General features: G+C 33.3%; 1 protein-coding gene across 1 annotated transcript; it reads right to left on the bottom strand.

Moving 5' to 3' along the window:
* Window positions 1-929: 929 nt before the first annotated feature.
* LOC129903744 (caltractin-like) lies at window positions 930-17,987 on the bottom strand. The gene is made up of 7 exons (XM_055979287.1): window positions 17,557-17,987; window positions 11,035-11,155; window positions 10,912-10,948; window positions 10,716-10,743; window positions 9,493-9,645; window positions 9,285-9,387; window positions 930-1,320 (listed from the first exon to the last, which is right to left on the bottom strand). Exons 1-7 carry the CDS (start codon window positions 17,575-17,577, stop codon window positions 1,256-1,258), a joined length of 528 nt encoding a protein of 175 aa, XP_055835262.1. The 5' UTR covers window positions 17,578-17,987; the 3' UTR covers window positions 930-1,255.
* Window positions 17,988-20,285: the final 2,298 nt, after the last annotated feature.

Raw genomic sequence — 20,285 nt, 5'->3', positions numbered from 1 at the left:
GTGGTTGTGAAAATCCTCTCTGTATATGAAATTAATGTTATGTATCTTTCGACCTCAAAGATTTTGAATCTTATATTGTATTTGATATAATAATGTGCATATATTAATGTTACTTCTCATTTCTTGTAGCTAGTTTTGTTTAAGATTTATTATCAAATGCATGTGTATTTAATAAGTAGCAATATTAGTTAAGATTATATAGTGGTTGATACATGTATTTAGTATATTTTGAACAACAGAGTATGTACATGGTAAATATTCATACATTCTTTTTGTAGTAGCAATGTATTTGAATTAAGACTAAATATATCTTATTTTTATGTGTATATGGTGTAAATCTTCATACATCTGAGTAAGAGTTTATGAATACGACAAACAATAACTTTAGTTCTGCATCTGAATAGTATCCCTCAAGAAATGACGTATCTGAACATGTATATCTATTTGCTATTAAATCTCAGATAAATGATTCTTGTATCAGGACATATATATGTATGAGTTTTATCTGATAAATCGTACATGTATTCAAAAACACAATTCTTAATTTGCCATTGTTGAACTAAAAAAGCTCAAAATTATTGCAGAATCATTCGGAGAAGAATAAGTGTAATGTTTGCTAAATTCTTTTAAGAAAATTGGAAGGTTTGAATGTTTTTAGGAGCTGTGATACGAGGTACTACAAATTTGTTACACACGTGATTTCTTCCTTAAATCATGCCTTTCAATTACATTCTTTATTTAAATAGATACTATAAATTTGTTATACACATGATTTCCTCCTTAAATCCCGTCTCTTAATTACATTCCATATTTAAATATACTTAATTATATGTATCTAACCAACATGTATCCAGGGTGTGAATTATGATAGTATTCGTAATATCGCAAACTCACAGAAAATGAGGTAATTAGCTATTAAACTAATGAAATTTGTATTGTTTGTCCCAATCCATTAAAATATGAACGGATTCGGTGGAATTATAAAATATGGGCTCATTGTCAACATTAGCTACAATGTTCTATCAACCAAGACTCTGTAGTTGCTTGCTTACAAACCGTGAATGCTTGTTAACACAAACTAAGATAATACACATTCCAGTAATTAACTGGTTACTGGTTCTCTAATTCGTCCATTTTGATCCATAAAATTATCATGTGTCCTGAAATTGTAAGACCATATTATACACTACATAGTTGATAAATATCCATCCTCAAATGTATTTGGTGTAGCAATAGGGCGCCAGAATGAAACTCCTTAATGCCCAAAGTTCGTTCTCCTCATCATTCTCATGAAGTCTTCAACATTAACCTCTCCATCACCTGCAACATTTACAGCCAAGAGTTCCTCAATAAATTACCCTAACATGCAGCAATGATCCAGAAGTAGTGATGCAAAACTAGGAGTTACATCCATATTCGGCAGCACCCAAAGAGAAGTCAAAAATAAGGTAGCTGAGGAAATGAAGAGAGAGATGCACACTTTCTAAAGCATATTCCAGAAACTAGACCTCAATGTCATGGAAGTGTAAAACTAGAAAAGATAAAGAATAGCAAAAAATAATAACAGACAAAAGGGTGCAGAGCTATATACAAAACATAAGGTAAGTCATGGCATGTTGATGAACAGTACAGGAGTCGTGTACACTAATAAGCCTAGATAGATTTTACCTCATGCAACAGCCTGGAGATTCGTAGTCCTGCAACATGTTTTTAAAAAGTTGATATAGCTATGCTATTATTAAAATGTGTGCAGATCCCTCAATCGCATGGAATAGTTTGTCATCAGAGGATGCTCATTAAACAATAACAATTCAGCACTTGATTGAACATTTAACCTAGTAGAAGTATAGGATAAATTGTACTAAAATTGAGCCCCGTAGTGGTAAGAGCGCAGTGTGTGATGTTTGGGGGTTAGGCGCACCGCGCACGTCACGAATTCGAACCTTGCCACTGACAAAAGCCTGGTTAAGTAGGGAAGGGTAGGGGTGGGGCCCATTATCTAAAGTTTTGAACCATGCATCGCTGGTACTCAGGGATTTCTTGATTATCAAAAAATTTATACCACAAATGGAGTGTTAAATGAAGAAGGGACTCTGAGAAGCTACATGGTATTGGTCTACAGCATCATTTCAGGATTTTATTTTATTTTTTAATTCACAGAATCATTGAAGCACACTAAAAAAGAGAAGGAATTGAGATTTAAATTCGGCAGAGTGCACATAATTTGTTCTACATGCAATTCCCAACAAGCTAAGATTTTAATGTATTAGCTAAGAGAAACTAAGGGGAAGAAAAACATTATACGAGGTCCAAAATTAAAATTTGGAGCATATAGAGACTTTCCTCTTACTACCTAGTTTGTAATATCATCCTAAACAACTAGTAAGGGTGGTAAAATTGACCCAAACCCATATAACCCGCCCCAACCCGCTAAATTTTAATGGGTTTGGGCAAGAATGATTTTGATGATGAGCTGATTTGGTTTATGTCCATATTAAGGCATCAAAATCAACAGCCCAAATAGACCCATGGTGACCCATGAAATTGTCCAATCTTAGCCAATAGAAACGTAGCTTCTTTGTGCCGAAAAAAGTAATTGCCCCCTCCCCTGTTACCAATGGCTTCATGTGAAGAACAATCCAATGTTAACTATTTTGCTCTTCATTTATTTAAAAATAACAAAAAAAATATATTACATGATCTTCTTTTTTTCCGTTTCCAAGATTACTTGATCTTGTTTAGCAATACAGTCAAATTTAGGGCGTTTCGGTATGGAGGAAAACATTTCCATGAAAACATTTTTCTTCATACTGAACACACCATTACACCTTGTTTGGAAGGTTGTTACCCATTGTATTGTATTGTATCATTATTATAGATACAATGTTTGTTTTGATTGTTAAAATGTATTGTATTGTATTGTTAAATTCCATTGGTACGTAACAATGAAAACCCCCATTTTATGTAACAACCGATGGTGTGATCCTATTGTTACCTAATTTCTCTTTCCAAGTATGTCCTTACTTAATATTTCATAATACAATTTAACCCTTTACCCTATATTATTTAATTCCACCAATTCTCCTACCCAACAACTACTACGTACTTCCTTCTCCTTCTAGGTTAGGTTTGCTCCTTCCTCTTCTTTTTTTTTAGGTCATGTAGCTTCCTCTTCTATATTATTTTATCTCTTTCAACATATTGTCTTTAGTAATGCAATTTTATATGTTTTTTCTCCAGATTTCTACATTATTCTCAAGTTACAGGTACTTTCTTTTTTGTTCATAATCTTTTTTAAAAAAAAATTATTATTCTGTTATTGTTTCAAGTTGAAAGTTTTTATTGTTTGCATAATAATTATAAATTTACTTACTTTCTTGGTTTATTTTTTTTGCTAGAAAGTTTTTGGTTATTTGCTTTGTTTTTTCATGCTTTTGTTAAATTGTACGTGTCAGTTGTTTTTTGAAGGAAAAAAAAGAATTAACGTAACATTGCCTAATTACAATCTGTATGCTCTTGTAATATAACTAGCTAAATTTTAAGTGTTTGTTCTTTTGTCCTTTTCTTATTGGTCCAAGGCAGAAAACAAGTACTATGATATAAAGAAAAGTACTATTGTAAAAGTAATTTTTTGTATTATTCATAATAGTCAATGATCAAGTATTATGATATAAAGAAAAGTACTATGTACAAAAAAAATTATATTATATATATATTCACTGTTACAAGTACTTTGGTAACTGTATTATGTACAAAAATTTATGTATTCTCTATAATTCATGATTTCAAATTGTTTGTTGTTTGTTGTTGTTGAGGTACTATCTATGCTTTTTAGTGATTGTATTGGAGCATTTTGGTGTAAGGCTTAAAAGTACATATCATGTATGTACGTAGTTTATAAATGTATATATATCGTGCGTAATTTTTATGCAAACTTACTTTATTATGTATAATTTAATTGGTTGATGGGTCTTCCTTAATTTATTATAGATGGCTGATCAAAATAATCGAGATAGTAGTCAAATATTGGGCCAACTGAGCTCTTTAGCTTCACATGCTGCTCTCTTAATAGCAATTTGGTTTTGGACTTATGCATGTGAAATCAAAAATGATTAACATACAATCACACATGATATACTACTTGAGAGAGAGCAAGTTAGAGATGAATTAGTAAGTGTGCTGGCATTTGAGTTCTCTCCCTCTTCTGCCTCTATCAGGCGGCGACGCCCCCCCCCCCTCCTCAGAGAGAGCAGCTGATGGGTGCGTAAACAACACCCAAATAAGAAGATGGAAAATAGAATGGATATGTATATGATAAAGACAAGTCGAAAACCATATCTTTGATTCAAACGAAACTAAACTTTGTCGTAGTATTTTAAGAATGTAAGAATGACCCCTTCAGCTTTTACTGGTCTATGTGAGATATTAATTAGAGAAGGAGGTCTTAGACCAACATTTCGAGCTACAGTTGAGGAGCAAGTTGCAAAAACACTTTCCTTGTTAGCACATAATGTGACAAATCGTGAGCTATCTTTCATCTTTCGACGATCTGAAGAGTCAGTCAATGGTCATTTTCATACTGTCCTACGAGCAATCTTGGGGTTGTATGAAAAATTTATTCAACAACTTGATGGCTCCCAAGTTCCTTTTGAAAATGCTAGCAAAGATTCTACCCATATTTTAAGGTAAACATAATTATAATAATTATTTAAATTTTAGCTAATGTTAAAATTATTTGTATTTTAATTGATAATTATAATATCAGGATTGTATTGGTGCAATTGACGGAACACATATAAGTGTTAAAGTTTCACAAAGTGAAGCACCAAAATATTGTGGGAGAAAAGATTATCCAACACAAAATGTACTAGCTGCATGCACATTTTATTTATTTATGTTTAGAAAAATTCTACCTTGTTGATGCTGGACTCATGTTGAGAAGTGGGCTTGAGCCCGTTTGGATGGGCTTTAAGTTGGTCAAACCAACTTATAAACCCCTTTTTAGCTTTTGGACGTGTTTGCCTAATGTTAATTTTAAGCCATAAAGTTCTTAAAGTCGGTCAAAAATGAAAAGTTAGGATTTCTAACTTTTTTTTCTAAGTGCTTAAAGCAATTTTGTTTGACCATGAAAATTACTTTTATATCCCTTATATTTTAACTAAATTCCCAAACTACCCTTTTTATTCTTTTAACCCTAAAATTCAAACACTTATTTTTAACATAAGCACTTTTATCCAAAAACTCAACTGCTTATTTATAAAAATAACTTCCAACACTTCAAAGTTCTAAAAGCACTTCATACATAAAAGTTACTTTTTTAAGCTCATCCAAACGGGCTCCTTATTACACCTTATCGGGGAGAGCGAATCATTTGAAAGAGTATTCAAGAAATCCACCCCAAAATCCTCGTGAATTATTTAATTTGCGACACGTTTCTTTGCATAATGCTATTGAACGAGCATTTGGAGTTCTTAAAAAGAGATTTCCTATAATTTCTAGTTCAACTGAGTCATCATATGGTGTTGAAACTCAAAAGCTTATTATATTTGCATGTTGTATTTTTCACAATTATTTAAGAGGAGTAGATCCAAACGATGACATGCTTGCTAAAGTTGATGCGGAGCTTATAAATAATAATGATGTGCATGAAGAAGTTCTGAATCCTAGGGAGAGCAATCAAGAATTTAGAAGAGGGGAGTTGATTCGAGATGGCATAGCAACTGCCATGTGGAATAATTATCAAAACTAATTTTCTAGGAGAAAAAATTAAATAAAATTTTGTGTCAAATTTATTTATTTTATGTTATTTGAAAGTAATTTTGTGAACTATTGTTTCAATTATAAACATCACGTGTAGTGCATTTTGCTTTATATTATAACTGATAACTCTTTAATATTGTGTGATGACATTCTCTTATTTAACTATTATGATATTTATTTTAATTTTGTAGTTGTCAAGATGGCGAAAAAATTGAAGGCATTCACTTCAAGTGATATAAATATTTCAGATAATTCTCTTTGTATTTGGTCATATTCTATGGATGATACATTAATTGATGCATTTTGTCGTGAGCATGATCTTGGAAACAGGGTTGGTGGATCTTTCACTACACACACACTGGATAACATATTGAGGGAACTACGATCAAAATTTTCTGGTAAAATTATTAATGAGGAGAGAATTCACAATCAGATGAGAACAATTAAAAAACAATTCAGCAAACACTATGATACATTTCAAATGGGGATGAGTGGATTTGCATGGGATCCCATCACAAATATGTGGGATGCTGAACCTGAAGTATGGGATCAATTAATTCATATGAGAACAATTAAAAAACAATTCAGCAAATACTATGATACATTTCAAATGGGGATGAGGGGATTTGCATGGGATCCCATCACAAATATGTGGGATGCTGAACCTGAAGTATGGGATCAATTAATTCAGGTATTTTCATATTTATTAGTTTTGCTCTTATTTTTATATTTTAACGTATATCTTAATGTGTTGTACTTTTTATGTGTAGGCTAAGCCCGAAGCTGCTGATTTGAGGACCAAGTCTATCAGAAATTATGATAAGTTAATGATGCTATATGGAAAGGATAGAGCTACTGGAAAGCATGTTGAGACTGGACCAGACATGTTAAAAAAGAGATGCCAGTAAAAATTTGAAAAGATCAAGTACTAGTTCGTTAACTATTGATGAGGTTGACGAAATGATTTCTATGAATGCTGCCTCATTGGAAAATATCGAGGAACACAGACATGATGAGCAAAGTCAAGCAACTAATGACACACCTACATCAAATGTCTATTCAGAGGTACCAACTCCTATAAGAAATAAAAAGTCTAAACATTTATCTTGAAGGCATGGATGATATGTTGAGAGGTGGCATGGATAATTTGGCTCATGCCATTAATCGACTTTCAACTATGTCACCTATTTCTGAAAGCGAGATATGGCAAATGGTGACAGAGATAAATTTGGAATCTCATATGAACTCAAAGGCTTATATATTCATTTGTAAAGACGCAAATATATGTCGCACACTGATGGGATGTCCACAAGAATATATCTTGAAGGCATGGATGATATGTTGAGAGGTGGCATGGATAATTTGGCTCATGCCATTAATCGACTTTCAACTATGTCACCTATTTCTGAAAGCGAGATATGGCAAATGGTGACAGAGATAAATTTGGAATCTCATATGAACTCAAAGGCTTATATATTCATTTGTAAAGACGCAAATATATGCCGCACACTGATGGGATGTCCACAAGAAGAACGCAAGACTCTTTTATTGACCATGATGCTAGCACGTGATTAAGTTTAGATTAATTTTATTGGAATTTTAAGTATTTTTGATTTTATAAACGATATGAATATTTCGGTAGTGACAATTATTTTGTTATGCATTTTAAGTTGCGAATTATTGGAATTATTTGTTTTATTATGAAAATTTATAGCATACTTATTATAGATATTATTATTAGTATGATCTAAGTTATGAATAAAATGATATGCATGGCCATACGTCTACATTGTTGCAGGCTGACAAATATTTAATTAGCTTATCAATTTATTGGTATGGGTAATTGAATTAACAATTATTGAATGGATTAAAATTTTATAGTTAATGATTTAGAGTTAACAATTGGTGAACGGATAAATATATTAATTAGTTAGTTGATACAAAGTAGTATCTTCTTACCTTTTCTCCTTTTTCCAAATTTTCTTAATTATTGCTTTTTAATTAAATCTATCATAAATATAGATGTGATGATAGTGTTTGATAATATAATTATAATTGATGATTTATTTTATGTTATTTTCATATGACATGAAAAGATTATGCATGCTAGTGTTGTTATTTTAAAATTTAAAATAATTAAGGGTATTTTAGTAAACTTATCAATCACAATACAGTACGATACAGTCAAACCAAACAATAAAAATGTTATTAAACAGCAGCAAACAATACAGTCTAGCCAAACATTGTATCTATCATACAGTACAATACAATACGATACATTATGAAACGATGGGTAACAATGATCCAAACAGAGTATTAGACAACTTCGGTTGTTTTCTATATAGACATGCCAAGAGACATTTCGATCAGTTAAGAACAACAGTTCGAACGAATTGAGGTTCCTAAATGAAACAATTGTTGTCAAAAGAATTATCTATCAAGTTCTTAAAACCGAAAATCATTTTTAGAAAACAAATCTCTGTTAACCAACACAATTGTTTTGATGTTTCTGTAATGCAAGTTTGACCAATTTCAGAAGTTCAATTGGGATATATTAATTTAATTTCTTATTTCAAAAATTAGATACTTCACAAATCACACGAGAAAGTTACATCTAGCAATTTGATCTTATCAATATAAACTAATTTGATTTTAAAATTCTAGTCATGTTTCACATAATTCAACTCTTTGGAAGCAAAAAGGTAAGAAAACATTTTCCAACAATCAGAGTAGTTCCTTTTTATGGACTTAACTAATTTTTGTGCTCGCATAATAATTTTTGTGCTCGCATAATTAAGACAGACTTTCTGTTAAATTTAAAATAACAATGAAAAGAACAAAATGTATTTTGGTATCATATTGCCAATTTAATCTTGATGTCTAACCAATAATGCAGTCAAATCATCAATTCCATTATTCTATAGGTTTCTTTTATTAGATGGAGATCCAGGGGAATCATGGAATATAAGTTTGAAACGGAAAAATTATGAGTCAAGTTGGGCGATTAGGGTTATGAGTTATGAACCATTCATACCCATCTCAGTCGACTTAACTTTGGGCAGGTTGAGTAATGACCCATTTATCATTTCAGCCCATTTTGACCCGGACAAATTCAGCCCAAATTGCCCATTTGCCACCCTTAACTGGTAATATATTAAGAGGAATTTGGTTATAACAGTTTTTGGAATAGCTAGGTCTTTTCAGGAGCTTGAGATCTTCGAAGCAAAAATATCTTACATACCAACTATATTGAAGACCCAAGGGCTTTGGTATAGAAGTAAGAGCGTAGTTTGTGAGGTGTGGATTAGGGACACATCACGGTTTTGAACCCCACCCCAGATAAAAGCATAGTATCTAAGTGGAGAAGGATAGAGAGGCAAGTCCATTATCCACCGAGTTTCAGACCATGCACCAACCCTTGGGGATTTCTTGGCTATCAACAAAATAAAAAAGACCAACATACATTTTAACAGTAGAAGCACTAAAGCCACAATAGGAATACTAGGAAATAAAGCCTAACTTACGATCACGATCTGCCTCTTCTATCATATCCTGGATTTCTCTGTCAGTAAATCGCTCCCCCAACTCATCAGTGATTCTTTGAATGTCTGCAAAAGAGATTTTACCCTGCATTTAAATGCTTTACTGATAAGTAACAAGCCAAGAAAACAAGCTAACTGTGAGGAAGATAACCAAATAAGCAGAAAGCAGGAGGGCAAGAAAAGCAAGCACATTTTTATCTTGATCAATAATGTGAAATGCCTTCATGAGCTCTTCTTTAGTGTCCCTTTCTCCAAACTTGGCAGTCATCATGTGCACAAATTCATCAAAATCAATTGCACCACTGCCATCCTTATCAACTTCTGCAATCATTCGATTGATCTCCTGGAATAACAAACACAATCATGAGCACACACATATGAGAATAACCAACAAGGGCAGAAACGAAGAAAACTAAAACCAAGGATTTAATTCAGGAATAAACAGCATTCGACACAATGGAAAGGCTCCAAATTAGCACAGGAGAGAGAGAAAGTAAGAATGAACTTATTCCTAAAATGACTTGCCAAATAACAAGGAAAGAGTCATCAGACATTAGAAAGGTTAAAATCCTGATACAGGCACCTAAGGCCAAATCTTCTTAATATTTTGCCAATGGGATCACTGACCAGCCATCATGTTAAAGGCTAAGATGAATATAGACCAGAAGCAAAACAAGAAAAACTCAAAGAACTCTTAAATAATCCATAGATTTCCTTTATTTCCCAGATTCAAAACAATAAGCCGCACGACTAACTAAAGACCACATCACTTACATCTTGAGTGTCAATTCACCACAAGTCAAACACAAAATAATGCAACTCAATATATGTTAAGGTTGATATCATTCTAAAATCTGCAACCAGGCTATCTACTTAGAAAATCATGTACAAAGTGGAACCGCTGCTAAACAGTAGCTATTAATGCATTAATTGATAGCCATCCAAGATATTTCCCAGGAATCTGGATTAGTGTATCATACTATCAATAGAAAGGAGCAGAGTCTTTAAATAAGCTCAACCACTATTTGTCCAAAACAGAAAAGAAAACCTAAGATGAAAGAACTTTATGTTAACCATTGCAGGGTATCAGAAGGTTGAAGCAAAAAGGAGGGGAAACACAGTACATCAATCTGCAACTTGAATATGAAAGAGCAAAAGCACCAGACACAAATTCCAAGACTACAAGGAAAATTAGATTATCTTCAGTTGGCAGTCATAATGCAAGAAAAGCACCATCTGTAATAGGACGAAAAGTAAATTATTGCATCTCATGAATTCAAGTTATTTGCTTCAGGAAAAAGTACAGATATTGTTGTAATTCAGTATCTTCACTGTATGAAATATGCTGTTAAACAGAAATATACAGTAGCATATAGTTATCAGAAAAAAACATAAGAACTAGCATATAAATACCTCTTCAGTTGCTTCAAAACCCAGAGCCCTGTAACAAATGATATAAGTTTTACTTATCAATAAAAATGAAGCCGTAAGGGTACCACAGACAGAAAAGTGTGAGAAAGTAGATGATCAAAAAGACACAAAGTAAATTTTTAGGTTGTTAATCAGACATCCAGGACGTTACAAGGAATAGCAAAGAAGTATCACAAACCTCATAGCAACATTGAGCTCTTTGGCATCAATGGTTCCTAAATAAGTTGCAAAAAATAACAGTCAGAAAGTTTGAGCATCAAAAAACTGCATAGTATGGATTCCTTGAGGTTTATTTTATTACCAGAGTTGTCTGTATCAAAAAGCTCAAAAGCCTCTCTTATTTCTTGCCTTTTCTGTTGGGTTAACCCCTGATTACGTCCTCTGGGCTTCTCTCTCCGTGATGCACCTCTGTAAAGGCTTCCCTGCAGGAAGACATGATTCAGGTAAGTGATATGGACAGAGATAGGGAGAGATAGGGAAGGAGACGGAAGAAAATCGGAACAAAGAACCAGGAATGCAACAAAGGGGGAATAGATAAAGATCAGATACGGAGTAGTGTCAAGCACATATCTAGTATCGCAAAGTATCCAGCCTGCCATTTTTCTATAGCATTTTACTTTCTCTATATCAGCTATCCTATTTAATTCTATATGTTACTTCTTTATCTATCATGTCATTCTCCCAATTCCCCCAAAAGAACTCAGCTAGACATCTGAATTGCCTGCATAAAAGACCACATCCCACAGCCTTCATTCCTTATCACAATTTTCATTAACATCCCCAAGTTTTTAAACACAATCCATTAGAAAACACAAGAGAAAAACTATATATAAGTCGTGGCATTTAGAAATTGTTGGTTCAAATGTGTTCTGGCACCATCTACAGCCATCATGGCCACATTTACTATTAGAGAGGCCAAAATGGAGTGACATTTGGAGAAGGAAGATGAGGATAAAGGAATAGAATCAAACAGTTCAAAGCAAATTCCTATCGGTCCTTATTTGATGTTTGAAGTCACTTCCTTCTTTCTCTCTCATTTTTTTTGGGAGTTATCGACGTCTAGTAGTACATATTTTTAGATAACATTCTGTCTCATATTTGTTACTCCTTTCTTGTGTTTTTCATTCGACCACTTAATGTTTGATATATGTGTTTCGTGTGTGTAGGATATGATTTGATGGAAATCTGATGATTTGATGCAAAAAGAGATGGCAAAATGACTTTGAAGTCTAATTAGAAGTCATTCCCAAGTATCCGAATCGAGCTAAGCACCCAAGGTCCAAGAGTATGCAAGAAAAGTTGAAAAAATGACATCTCGTGAAATTTGTCTTGATGCATCATATGGGATAGCTAGCCTGGCCACACCAGTGTATTTTCCTGCAGGGTTTACAAAATTTCACCCTCAGAAGAAATGGCTTGATGCGACGCATGGGCATGATACCCTGTGCGGCACACCAATGATATTTTTGCACTCCGAGTCGGTTTTGCACGGTAAGAAGAGCTTCGACCCAAGCTCAAATCCTATCACTATAAATACACCTCCTACACATTTTTGAGAGGATATTATGACTTTTGAGAGGAGAACAACACAAGGACGGCTAGGGCCTGTTCAGTGATCCAGCAATTCGTCCGGTAATAATTAGCGGCTTTGACTAACTTATAGCCTAGCAAGTGACAAGTTAGTTATAGACCTTTACTTAGTTTGTCTTGCTAAGGCAGATGCAGAGTTAGAGATACAACTACATTCTTATTACTTGAGATGATCACAGAAAAATCTATGTTTCAGTAGTTTAAACAGGCGTCGATTTATCATATATCAAAAACGAAGTAAAATCAACCGTGGCTAGTAAACTAGATTTTTAATGGACTGACTAAATGGATATGCAACAGGATTGGATAAATCGGGGGCATAACTCTAGGATAATTTTCTCTTCCGTATTCTTAATCATTATTATTTACTTTTGTTTAGTGTATGTCTTCAAATCTACAATCTCTTGAATTTTTTTATTGTTTGATCCCCTGAATATCAATCACACACGTATAATTTCAATTGAGATCACTGCAACAACAAGCCTAGTGTAATCCCCCACAAGTTGTGTTTGGGGAGGGTAGTGTGTACGCAGACCTTACCCCTATAAGGTAGAGAAGTTGTTTCTGAAAGACTCTTGGCTCAAGTAAAAGCATTACAAAGCAATTCAAAAAAGAGAACGGGAGTGAAATCCAAGACAAAATGTTAAAGAAAACATGACGACGCACACTAAAAAGGATTTGTCACTACCAAAAAATAATACGATAATCGAAGTGCAAAACATAGTAAATAGTAACAAAATGGAATAACAAGAAACTCCAAGAGTAATACTACAACTACTAGTATGAATGACTAAGCGAGACAACTCTCAACTACCTAACTAACCCTCTATCCTAATTTGTCTCATCCATAATCTTCTATCTAAGGTCATGTCCTCAGTAAGCTAGAGTTGCATCTCCTATCTAATCACCTCTCCCTAATACCACTTCACAAGAATCTCATGGATTCCGAGCAATGCTCGTGTCGAGGAGGGTATAAAGACAAAGTAACCAAATTTGTCTAGCCAGTAGAGAACAGGGCCATAAAGAAAGAAATTGCTTGTAGTTTTCAATTTAAAAGATGAAAGTTTTAAAATGATGTGAAGTGGAGAATAGAAGTGTTCTCTCTGTTTAGAACTTCTTCAGTTTATCAAAGGAGAGGAGCTCGATGGGGGCTTCCCCAGTGATTCGTGATGCCCAGAAAAGAAGAGAGGAGATATGTTTATACAACTTAAAGATCCTCATCAATCAAGAAAGTAAATAAGGAAGCAGATAACCACAAAATCAGCTAGTAACTCATCAATTAGGTACAAAATAATAAGAAACTTACCATAGATAAACAAAGTACTAAAGTTGTATCAATTAATTAAGGAAAAGAGAGGGAAGGATCGATTAGAATCAATCACGATTTTACCAAAATTCCACATACTAAGAGCCTGTTTGTAATTGCTGTTGGGAGGCCAAAAGCATTTATTTTGAGAAAAAAAACACTTTTTTTGGAAAATCAAGATGTTTGACTAATCAGTAAAACTGCTTTTAAATGAAAGCAAAAGTAGTTTTTCTACTGTCGAGAAACAGCTAAAAAAATTTGCTTCGTAAAAAAAGCAGAAGCAAAAACAGAAAATTATTTATTTCAAGACCAAAATATCCCTACCATGTATACATATTTATCAATATATCCCTTATATTTATTTATTTATTGTTGTGGTGAATTTTTCGTATGTAGTTATTAAATTTGTGGAATAATTTTTAAATTTATTTTGCTTGATATTTTTAATTATATTTAAATCATCATGTTCGTGGAGGGGTAGAGATAGGCTGAAGAAGTATTAGGGAGAGGTGATTCGACAGGATATGGTGCAGCTTCATATTACCGAGGGCATGACTCTAAATCGAAAGGAGTGGAGGTCGCAGATAAGAGTAGAGGGATAGGGGGGTGGAGGGTGTCTTGACTTGCGAAGGTTTAGGCTTCTTAATGTCTATCGTAGTACTAGTCGTACCCTTATAGTTCTTGCCATATATTGTTATTGTGTATGATTATCAGTTTCTTACTATTGTTAGCATTTTTTTCCGTGTAGACTTTGCACTGTTTTCTTATTAATGACTATGCTTTCTCCATTGTTTTCTTTCCATTTTACTTAGGTTTGATGCACTTGAGCCGAGGGTCTTTTGGAAACAGTCTCTCTATCTCCATGAGGTAGTGGTAAGATCTACATATACTATACCCTCCCCAAACCCTATATAGTGGATTTCACTGGATTTGTTGTTGTTATTTAAATCATCATGTTAATATTATATATTAATATTTAATTTATCTTTTTATTCATTTATGTATAATATTGATTGAAAATTTGAATGTGTACATTTTAATTTAATAAAAATAAAAATTTAATTAAAAATTTTATAATAAATATTTAAAATAATTTCTCTCTATAAAATAATCTTAATATTAAAAGTGCATGGCAGAATGACCCGGAAGACTCTTGAACTTGGCTTCGTTTGTCAGTTGGACCTTCCTACTCACCACTTTGCCAACTAAACCTTTAAACTCGTTGAAACACAATATTTTAAATCCCTTTTTTGACTTGTCATCCTATATGGCATTTTTGTCAAAGTGCATGTGATACACATATTTTAGGCACATGAGGCCTTCTGAAAAAGGCAATGACAACCACTTATGACCTTTATAATAATCATCTTCTTCCCCAATTATTCCTATACCATTATTGATCAAACTTTGAGCTCCTTTTAGACTTTCTCTCTCCACAAAACCTTCTTCTCCTTCTTAATCTTCTAATCAGACCCATAAATTTCAGTACTCTTTCATATAGCAATCTCTCTTCAATTTCATCAAAACCAAGAAAAGAAAAAATGAATCTTTTTGCAATTTCATCAAACACCTGAACAAAAACTTAATCTTCCTCCATTTTCATCAAACACACAAGAAAAGATTTAAAGTTTTCTCCAAATTCATTAAGCACTCCAAAAAATAAAAATTTCTCCAATCTCATTAAACACCCAGAAAAGAATTAAATTTTTTTCAATTTTATCAAACACTCAAAAAAAAACTCTCCAAAAGATCACACGATAATTATTACAAATTGTTAAATCCTAAAATTTGACATACACGAGAATTGGAGGCGATTGAGTAATCTCATTAGAACCCATTACACTAAACAAAAAGTAAAGACTTTTACACTCCCTTAAAACTAAATATTGCACTAATATTCAGATCCGGATCTAAAAACAATGAATAGGTATTATAGAATTAAAAAAAACATGAAAAATATTTAAAAATCAAACTGAGTTGCAATCAAACCATGAAGCTTTAATCAAATGAAAGTTCCACTCAGTTATCCAGTAATAAGCTCTTCCAATCATAGTTAACCACCAAAAATACACATGAAAATAGAGGATTCATAAATTGACACCAACTGGATTCTTCATATTCATTCACAAATGCAAAGGAAAGAAAAAAATTTAATTAATAAAGAATAGTCCCAACAAGATCCTTTCTTGTTTAATTTTTTATCCAACAAACACCAGAGGTGGAATAGGTTTTTTTAGACTTTCAACATATAAAGAATAGTCCCAACAAGATCCTTTCTTGTTTAATTTTTTATCCAACAAACACCAGGGTGGAATAGGTTTTTTTAGACTTTCAACATATAATTTTCTATGTGGCATTTTTTAATGACGTGGAAATTGATGTGTACTCAAAAGAGCCTACTTAACTCAAGAAGCCCTAAATAAGAAAGGAATGCAACTAATCCCTAGGTGTTTCCTATGCAATTTGACAGGGGAAACAAACGAACACCTATTCATACATTGCAAATTCACTACACAGATCTAGGAGTTGTTCCTCAACATCACAGGCTTCAGATGGACTATGCTAGAACACATTCTGACCTTTTTAGTTGTTGGATCAAAAGAGGGGGTAGCAAGACTCAAAAGAAGTGGTGGAAGCTAATACCATCATGCATATGGTGGTCAATGTGGAAGGAAAGAAATGGGAGATGCTTTAAAGATGATCTAATTCGATTCACAAAGTAAAATGGAATTGTTTGGTATCTTTACTTTTTTAGTGTAAACAACTTTGTATAGAAGATGTAGATCAAATTATAGAATTAATAGGAAACTTGTAATTTTGGTTAGGATTGTATGTTTTTGAAGGTGGCCAACATGTCCTTAATGCTGAAGTGAATACAAATTTACCAATGTTCAAAAAAAAAATGCACGCACCAATAAATCATTCCTAAAAGGGCTTAAAATATTGTGTTTCAATGGATTTAAGGGTTCAATTGGCAAAGTGATGAGTAAGAGGGTCCAACTGACAAACGGAGTCAAGTACAAGAGTCTCCTAGGTCATTTCGCCAAAGTGCATTGATACTTGTCTTTTATTGTAATTTGACTCTCAAAAGTTTTTTTTTAAAAAGATTAGTCAAACACAATCTACTTATCAAAAACACTTTTCAAATGAATTAGTCAAACACAAATTGCTTTTTTTCAAAAGCACTTTTCTAAAAAGCTATTATAAAAAAGTGCTTCAAAAAGTAAGCAATTTTTAGCAGCAATGCCAAACAGGCTCTAAGGCTGTCACATAGTTTGAAAATAAAAATCCTTTTGTTGCCATATTTTAGCATATACTAACATTGATCAAGTTTACCACATTTACTTAAAAGGGGAAAGCAACAGATTACCATAATTAGGTTGCCAAGAATTGGGCGAAAGGAAATGGCCATTTAAGACTATCCAAGCTACTTAGAGCCTGTTTGGATAAGTTTTTTTTAAAATGCTTATAAACTGAAAACTGCTTATTATAAGCTAAAAAAAATTGGGGTAACCCAACTTATTTTTTTTGGCTTATAAGCTGTTTAAGTTGTTTTAGATAAGCTAAATCAAACAAATACAATTATTTTTTGGGCTTATTTTAAACACAAAATGACTTTAAGTTGTTCAGCGAAATACTAAAAAAAAATAAATGAAAACCGCTAATCCAAACGGGCTCTTACTAACTTTCACCAAAAATGATGATGGCTAATTCCAATGGATGTGCAAAACAGAAATTTAGACGAGCAACACAATGATCCACACCACATAATTGATATGCTAAATCGTCATTAAGTTTCTATACACTGATTACAAACAAAACATTGTAATAAAGTAGGCAGAATTTGAGCAGCATATAAGAAACGACTACAAGCTAAACTAATAAATTTTGCCTTTTAAAATAAGAGCAAGAGGAACGAATACGGACCTCGTGACGAGTCATATTCATCAAAGATCCCGGGTCGAACTCACACTCGAAACTCAAATCCGAACCAGCAAATTAGAGAACACAACAATGAAATATGATAGTGATCAAGTAGTATGAACTGTTGGTGTGTAAATGAGTATGTATTGGTATATGAAATGGATCAATGAAGATTGGGTCTCACTTGTCTGGGGGAGACAGATGGAAGATGACAGGATAGAGGTGGTGGCGATTTGTCCTTGCCCGGGAGGAGATGAAGGTACGGCGGTTTCTCGCTGGCGGGGAGGCGAAGGAGATGGGAGGTGGCGCTGAAAAGGGAAAGATCAGGGTGGTGAGGCGCTGGTGGGGTTGGTTGTCTCGCCGGAGCTTGGCGGGTGACGGAGAGAGGAGAGGAGATGGGCGGCGGTCGCTAACTGGAGTGGAGAGAAAAATCATCAGGGTTAGTGGTGTTGATTAAAAGGGGAAGAGATGAATGGGATGATCTGGTCCATTGGATCATTCGGATGGATGGATGAGATTAAAGATGGAGTTTTGGAATTAAAATTGGGTCAAATAGGTTAGAATTGATAAGATTTGTTTAGGATTTGGCTGGAAATTATTAAATAATAAAGGCTAGAATTGAAATAAATGGAAATGGATGACTACGATTTAAATAAATTAAAGAAAAATTAAATAGATTGCTTCTTAATCAATAAAAATACTACACGTATTAAATAAGTAAATTAATAATAGTAACTTTCATATAAAATAAATACACTTCACTAAATATTATATATCATACATTTATTATATACTAAATCGATACGTAAAATCTTGAAAGTATGAAACTTATTGTTCCAAATTGACAATCGATGATATCAAATAAATAAAATTATCAATAATAATAATAATAATAATAGGTTAAACAATAATTTTGATAATAATTTTATAAGATTATAGACATAAACTTAATCATATAATAAAAGAAATAAGTTGTAAAATACATATTTAATTGGATAGCAATACGAAAATGGATTATAGATCAGTCAAAATTGGGTGTCAACAATCCTCTATCAAGGACACTTTATCTTGTCTTGGATATCCTCATTTCTAATCTTATCTTTCCTAGTGTTCTCACATCCACCTTAGCATCCTCATTCCACAACTTCTAAACGTGGGAGTTCTTGATTGGGCAACATTTCGTTCCATACAACATAGCTGATCTAGCCATTGATCCGTAAAACTTGCCTTTAAGTTTTGATGGCATCTTCTTGTCACCAATACATATAGTTTCACTAGAGAGACTCTGATTTATCATATATTTTTTTGAGAAAAAGTGACTCCAAATTATTTTTTGATAGTTCGGTTGACATTGTTTCCGTTCTCTTTATTGGAAAAAGCTAAAGTGTGGTTGTAGAAGGAGCCCACAAATTTCATATGTACATGAGATGATCTTGCTCGTAAGTTTTTGATAAAGTTCTTTCCGTCTAAGAAGACTTAAGTCATTGAGAAGTGAGATAGTGGGGTTTCAACATCAAGCGAGGGGGACATTGTATAAATCATAGAAGCGAATCAAGCAATTTTACAATTTCTTCTTGAGAAGTAGACAGTCTGGTATTGATTATGTCAAATCGATTTTCTCTGATGTCAAAATGTTAGATGCCGGAAAATCTTATGAAATTGAGTGCGAAAGAAAGGAAATTGTTACTGGTAATAGATTATGCAGAATTTTAAACACAATTTATAGGCAATAAATTTATCTTTATGGAGAGAATAGAACTCATCATAGTAAATTCATAGGATTAGCTCATCTATCATATAACTCATGCAATGCGGGTATAGGCCTTCCATCATTACATATCTTTGATAATAAATATCTTTAGGGACTTAACTTACCCTATCTTTAACTTTGCTTGAAATATCATAGAATCATCATTCATGAACTTCTTTGCATAAAGCATCTTTTATTCATAGCATAGAATATATTTTGAAAATCATGATCATATCTCATAAATCATACTTGAAACTAGTATATAGCATGGTCATTGAAATTCAACTTGAAATCATGTAATATGATGTGAATTATATATAATTAGACTAATAACATTGAAGAATATCATAATTGAGAAGACTTAACGAAAATTATGCAATTAGGGCTTTTAATTGAAGAAACAATAAGAGAATTGAGAAGAAATCTTTGGAATTCCATGGGCTAAAGGTACTCATGGATGAAGTCTCACGTACATTGACCTTGATAAGCCCTAAATTGAAAAGAATGAAAGTTTGACCTTGAAGGAATCCCTTGAATTGCTTGAGGAAGAAGAAGACTTTGAGAGAAAACTTGAGAGAAGGCTTTGGGGTTTTGGAAGTTATGTTGAGAATGAGAGGGTTAGAAGACTTTAGGGTAGTTAATGGGTAGGAATCTAGTCCCATAAACCGTCCATATTCATTAATGAAATATAGGGAAAATACTAAAATAACCATCATTAAATTGAATTCAAAACCCATAACGGGCCATCACCACGGACCGTGGAGGGAACTACGGTCCGTGGTCCCCTCCGTTGTGAGGGATTTAGGATTTATAGAAAAGAATTTTGGAAGGCTGCCCACCATGAGACCCACCACAACCCGTTACAGTTACCATGGTCCATGGTGGTTGCCTTGGAATAGCATTTTTAGGAGTTGCAGGGATGGTTTCAAGACCTCTTCCATGGAGATTTTCATGGTCCGTGGAGAACAATACGATCCACTAA

Source organism: Solanum dulcamara, chromosome 1, assembly GCF_947179165.1.
Source record: "Solanum dulcamara chromosome 1, daSolDulc1.2, whole genome shotgun sequence".
NCBI lineage: Eukaryota > Viridiplantae > Streptophyta > Magnoliopsida > Solanales > Solanaceae > Solanum > Solanum dulcamara.
This window is presented reverse-complemented; position numbering and strand designations above follow the sequence as displayed.